Raw genomic sequence first — 6,768 nt, forward strand, 5'->3', positions numbered from 1 at the left:
ACCAAATGGGAATTCATTCCATGCAGTTTGGAATCTAAAATCATTGATGCAGGTTAAATAAATTCTTGAATTGAACAGAAGTAATTATTTTTTCATCCTTTCGTCTTAATTCAACATACAACAACATATGATGATCTTCAATGTAACTATGCAAAGATTAAAGCCATCGTTTTTTTTTTAACAGGGGTACCTAAGGCAGCTAAGTAATAGCACCCTGATTTTCTGAAGTGCTGACCACTCACAGAAATCATTAAAGGCAGTGAGAGCTTTTGGTGTAGCACATTTGATAATCAGGCTACTATGATTTACGTGCCCGCATTTAGGCAGTTGGGTCTGTACGTTTTGCCTTAAAATTTTTAAACAGTTAAGATAAAGTCTATTTCACATGCAACAACAAACCAAACATGAGAATCTAATGGAAAATACTTTCCAGTAAGGAGGATGGTTCCACCTAAAACTAAATAAAAGTAACATTTTCTTCATTACCTACTTTGTATTTTAATTATAGCCTCTTAGCGGTACTCATAGCCATTACTCTAAGGTTAGGAGGTATCACACTGCCAGACAATTTGACTTTTCTTTACAAAAATGCCCCAGGGAGTCTTGCTGAAAAGAAAACAAACCCTCCATTGTAGGATTGTTGTTGTAACTAACTTACAATACCAGCAATGATAAAAATTGTATTGAGGCATTTCTGTTGCTATGTTACCAGTGTTGCCTTGTACTTCCTGTATTTCTGAAGATCAGGGGACAAATTCTCTCAGCTCGGACTTCGGTGGAACAGGGCCAGTTGTTGCCAGATGAGGATCTGGCTCCACTGCTTCAAGTTGCTTGGTGCAAATGTAACCCACACACCTCCTGGGTGTGGTGTTCTGTCCCATCTAGTGGCACTGAGACCACTTAGAGAGAAAGAAGGCAATTAAGGAGTCTGCTCTACAGCCTTAACTAACAGGCAGTTGGCTTTTAGCTCATGCGGTAGAGGCTCATGCACTAAGCTCCCAAGATCCCCAGTTCGATCTGGCCCGCTGACGACCTGGGTCTGTTGGTGTTACACTATCCCATGTTAATTTTATTAAATGCTCACTTTGAGCAAAGAAAACACAGGACTCCTTAACCAGTACCCCTCTTCTTGCCCACTAGGAAAATTTTAGCATTTAAAAATTGATGCTGGCAGAATAGAAGTCAGACCTGCATTTACAATTCTGTACTTTCCTGGTGCAATCCTGCACTCAGTAGTACCAGAGAGTTTTGCCTGGATACAAACGGGTGTTTCTGCCTGTGCACAGGCTAACATGATCAAGCGCTCTGGACGGTCCTGATTCACTGAAACAGACCCACCGCCAACTGTTTCTGCACACTTGCAATCTTCCACACTCTGCACACTTCCACTATCCGTCCATTGCACACATGAAAGAAGAAAGGAACACTAGAAATTCTGGTCTGAAACAAAGCATTGCACTGCACTGGGAGCATGCTTCTGTGAGGCTGTATTCACCTCAGAGCAAGCTGCACGGAGACACAGTCATTTCCAACTCAGAGCCAGAGCCAAAGCAATTGGCACTTTTAGCAGAGAAGAGCAGCAACAGCTCTTCGTCTAAGGGGATATCTTCCTGTGTGATGGGTTATGTATCCATGCGTCTTCTTCAAAATATTAATGGGATTTGCAGGCATGTCCCTGTGTGCTAATTAGGAATATTAAATGAGTTCAGAACAGCAAATTGGGTTGCAAATACAGAAAAGGTAACTTTTAGGGCTAATTATCAGTTGTTACATCAGGAAAAGATATTAATTAAAAGGGATGGTGGAAACAGGAGCTTTGAGAGCAAAGGAGGCTGCTGCCTTGCACTTGGGAGACCTGGATTCAATTTCCGGTTCGGCCACACACTCTCTATGTAGTTTTGAGCAAGTTATTTAGGCCCAGATCCTCAAAGGTATTCAGTCAGCAGTCAAACTTCCATTGATTTCAATGGAAGTCAGGAGCCTAAAATATCTTTGAGGATTATGGGACTTAAGCACCTGGAAAACTACTGGACTCCACAAACCCTGAGTTGCGAACCAAGGCTCCCTCTACAATGAAGGGGAGAAAGAGGAGCCTCAGAATGGGATCTGAAAGACAGCATGCTAAGTGGGGAGACACCTAAACCAACCAATGCTGACAGTCGTAAGCCCCACCCCTTCCAGAATCTTTTCCCAAAGGGAGATTACACAAAAGCACCTGCGAAACTTTATTAACTAAGGGAATAACTATTTCTGAGGCTTCATATTTTGAATGCACCACTATGATGCAACAAAACGTTTTTAATCTGAATATTCAAATAGTGTGTTCCAAGTCCCACAGCTGAGTTAACAGCAAACAGATCAACTGACTTCTTGTCTCTGAGGTCTCTCCAGATCTGTAAAAGTTTGAGGTAGGCACCCAACTCTCATTGACTTTCAACAGAAATTGGGCACCTGACTCCCTTAGCCCTTTTGAAAAATCTCAGCTTAAAGCAACAGACCCAAACATGGCAAGATTTTTTTATGCATGTAGTGTCTGTCATCCCAAAGCACTTTACAAATGATATACACCCCTGAACTACTTCATCCCTGAAATGCACCCACCTCTGAGATGGGGAGTGGTAGCAAGGTGTATAACTGGAATGGAGCACTTTGTATAATAGCAGGCTAGGCAGGAACTATTTTGCCAAGGGCATCAGGGCAAGCCTCTATTTTTTTTTTAAACCAACAGGGGCAACAGGGTCTTTATCATCCAGACGGAGCAGAGAGGGTGCATTTCTAAGGCCTTCCCCCAAAGCCTTCTTTATAGAAATTTGCACCGAACTCAATGGAGCCACTGCAGAAAATCTGCGGTACCTATAGGTCCCATTACCATAGCATCTGAGCACTTCACAATCTTAAAAGTCTTTATCCTCCTTTTGCCCCGGAGAATGGGATTATCCCCATTTTACTGAGGCAACACTGAAGAACAGAGAGGCTAAATGACTTGCCCAAGGTCACACAGGAAGTCTGTGGCAGAGCAGGGACTTCAACTCTAGTCTCCCAAGACCCAGGTTAAAACTCTAACCACTGGACCATCCTACCCTCTCTAGAAATAAAAGGCTGACTGGCCCATGTCAAAATTTGAATCTGCTGTCCTCAGCAGTCTAGGTATTTCAAACCTGATGATTTTCACAACTAAACAGATCCCTCTGCTATAAGGATGCAAAACAATACACAACAGCAGTTACAGTAGAGCGATTATTTGCATGTTCTCCAATACACGTATGTTTAGTTCTTTTAACTTTAAAATAACCAGATAACACCAGTATCAAAAAGGCAAACACATTGACGAGTAAAGAGATTTTTAACTAAATGTTAACAGAAAAAGTAGAACTTCAGCTTAAAATGCTGGCTTTGTGCATTGCTTTAATGGGAGCTGGCTGGAGCGGATACTCAGCAGTATATCTCTCAGTCTAAAACACAGGAATTTGGTGTGCCACTCTCATTAACATGTGTAATTCCCCATGCACCAAAGTGAGCGTCTACTCTTAGGAGACACTATAACACCTCTTTGTGGTGATGCATGTTTACGCCTGCAGCAGTTAACAGCTGACAGTAAGAAAAATAAAAATAGCCAACTCTCCCTTTGATTGTCATCACATTTTCCCTTTTTTGTCTGTGACATGTTTTCATCTTGTGACACTTAACAGACCTGCAGTATGGAAAAATCTGACATTCCCTCTATACACCTTCAATGTAGGCAGCTGACACAAAAAACCTCCATATTCTACCCTAGTAAATAACTTAGGCCTGGTCTACACTACGACTTTAATTCGGATTTATCAGCTTTAATTCGAATTAACCCTGTAACCGTCCACACAATGACGCTATTTAATTCGATGTAAAGGGCCCTTTAAATCGATTTCTGTACTCCACCCCAACGAGCGGAGTAGTGCCAAAATCGATTTTAGCAATTCGAATTAGGGTTAGTGTGGCCGCAATTCAATGGTATTGGCCTCCGGGAGCTATCCCACAGTGCATCATTGTGACCGCTCTGGACAGCAATCTGAACTCGGATGCACTGGCCAGGTAGACAGGAAAAGCCCCGCGAACATTTGAATTTCATTTCCTGTTTGCCCAGCATGGAGAGCACAGGTGACCACAGATACCTCATCAACACAGGTAACCATGCAGGCTGATAATCGAAAAAGAGCACCAGCATGGACCGTGAGGGAGGTACTGGATCTCATCGCTGTATGGGGAGAGGATTCAGTGCTTGCAGAACTTCGTTCTAAAAGACGAAATGCAAAAACTTTTGAAAAAATCTCCAAGGGCATGATGGAGAGAGGCCACAATAGGGACTCTGAGCAGTGCCGCGTGAAAGTCAAGGAGCTCAGACAAGCCTATCAGAAAACAAAGGAGGCAAACGGTCGCTCCGGGTCAGAGCCGCGGACATGCCGCTACTACGCCGAGCTGCATGCAATTCTAGGGGGGGCTGCCACCACTACCCCACCTTTGTTCGTGGATTCTGGGTCGGGGATAGTCTCGACGCCTGAGGATTCTGCCGATGGGGTGGAGGAGGAGGAGGAGGATGAGCTTGCAGAGAGCACACAGCACTCCCTTCTCCCCAACAGCCAGGATCTTTTTATCACCCCGACTGAAGTACCCTCCCAAGCCAGTACCCAAGACTCTGACCCCATGGAAGGGACCTCAGGTGAGTTTACCTTTTAAAATATAAAACTTGTTTTAAAAGCAAACGGTTTTTAATGATTACTTTGCCTGACTTTGCATTCGCGGTCAGTTCAGCTACTGGAAAAGTCTGTAGCTACTGGAAAAGTCTGTTAACGTGTCTGGGGATGGAGCGGAAATCCTCCAGGGACATCTCAATGAAGCTCTCCTGGAGGTACTCCGAAAGCCTTGCCAGAAGGTTTCTGGGCAGTGCATCTTTATTCCCTCCTCCATGGTAGGACACTTGACCACGCCATGCTTGCAGCAAGTAATCTGGTATCATTGCCTGACAAAGCCTGGCAGCGTATGGTCCCGGTGTTTGCTGGCATTCAAGCAACATCCGTTCTTTATCTTGTTGTGTAATCCTCAGGAGAGTGATATCACTCCTGGTAACCTGGTTGAAATACGGGAACTTAATTAAGGGGACAGAGGTGGCCGTTCCTACTGGGCTGTTTGCCTGTGGCAGAAAATAAATCCTTCCCTGCAGTTAGCCAAGCGCAGATGGGAAATTGGCCCTGAGTTTTTCGCGTTTGGCTAGCAGGGATCTTCCCTGTTACCAGCCACGCGGTGGGGGGAGGGTACCGTGATCATCCCAGAGAATTCATGGCGGGGGGGGGGGGGCGGCGGCGGGGGGGGGGGGGTAGTTTGGTGCCTGCAGGGATCTTCCCTGATACCAGCCACGCGGTGGGGGGAGGGTACCGTGATCATCCGAGAATTCATGGCGAGTGGGGGGGGGGGGGGGCGGCGGCGGGGGGGGGGGGTAGTTTGGTGCCTGCAGGGATCTTCCCTGATACCAGCCATGCGGTGGGGGGGAGGGGTACAGCGATCATCCCAGAGAATTCATGGCGAGAGGGGGGGGGGTTAGTTTGTTTTCTGGTGCTGCTGAATGTTAACAGAAAAACCGCAGCACTCTACTTGCCTGAAGGGGCCCAGACAAGCCCCACCACACTGCCCCCCGCCCCCCCCCAACTGGCTGAGATTGGCCAGGCTTCTGCAGCACTCTACAAGCTATGCTTGGTATGAAAGGACGGCGCAGAAGCTTACCATGGCCGCATGCAAGCCGAATTCTGTTGCCCAGACCTGTGATCTCTAGCAGCAAAGCCACAGGCACTCAGCATTAAGAGGCAAAATGCGACCTTGCACAGAAATCACATGTGCTATGTAATGTGAACAGTGTTGGTCACCGTGAAAGAGTATAAGCATTGTTCTGCAAAATGTAGCTTTTAAAACAATTCTCTCTTTTTTCCCCTCCCTACAGCAGCTGCAAATTCCTCAAGCCTCCCTCCTCCATCCCAAAGGTTATCACAGATAAGGCGTCGTAAGAAGAAGACGCGAGACGAGATGTTTTCTGAAATTATGCAATCCAGCAGGAGTGACAGAGCTCATCTGAATGAGTGGAAGGAAACAGTTTCAAAGTATAGGAAAGAAGTCAGTGAACGTGAGGAGAGGAGGGACCAACGTGAGGAGAGGAGGGACCAACGTGAGGAGAGGAGAGATGCTCGAGATGAGAGGTGGCGGCAGGAAGACCAGAGGATGAAGGATGCAACGCTGGGGCTGCTCCGGCGTCTGGTGGAGGTTCAGGAACGGCTGCTGGAAAACAGACTGCCGCTTCAGCAACTGTTCCACCCTCCCCCCTCCCCATGTTCCGTATCCTCCTCACCCAGACGTGTAAGAACTCGGGGGGGGGGGGAGGCTCCGTACACCTTCCCATTCCACCCCAGTAGACAGCCCAAGCAAAAGGCTGTCATTTTTTTAACCTTTTCTTTGTGGCTTTTTCCTTCCCAGCAATCCTCCTCCCAAATACCACCCGGGTTCCCTCCCTCTTTTTCTAATCTATTAATAAAGAATAAATGATTTTTAAATGATAGTGACTTTATTTGGTTTGAAAGAAAGCTGGGGGAAGGGGCAGGGTGGATTCCTTACAGAAAATCAGTCAATAAAGGGGGCGGGTTTTCATGAAGGAGAAACAAACAGATATTTCACACTGTAGCCTGGCCAGCCATGAAACTGGTTTTTAAAGCTTCTCTGATGCACAGCGCTTCTTGGTGTGATCTTCTAATC

General features: G+C 46.1%; 1 protein-coding gene across 1 annotated transcript; it reads left to right on the forward strand.

Annotated features, from left to right (window-relative positions):
• The first annotated feature begins 4,147 nt into the window (after positions 1–4,147).
• Positions 4,148–6,565, forward strand: LOC135978500 (SRRM2 protein homolog rsr-2-like). The gene is made up of 2 exons (XM_065579417.1): positions 4,148–4,693; positions 5,966–6,565. The coding sequence occupies exons 1-2, from the start codon at positions 4,168–4,170 to the stop codon at positions 6,559–6,561; spliced, it is 1,122 nt and encodes a 373-aa protein (XP_065435489.1). The 5' UTR covers positions 4,148–4,167; the 3' UTR covers positions 6,562–6,565.
• Positions 6,566–6,768: the final 203 nt, after the last annotated feature.

The sequence above is a fragment of the Chrysemys picta genome, unplaced genomic scaffold (assembly GCF_011386835.1).
Source record: "Chrysemys picta bellii isolate R12L10 unplaced genomic scaffold, ASM1138683v2 scaf283, whole genome shotgun sequence".
Lineage (NCBI taxonomy): Eukaryota > Metazoa > Chordata > Testudines > Emydidae > Chrysemys > Chrysemys picta.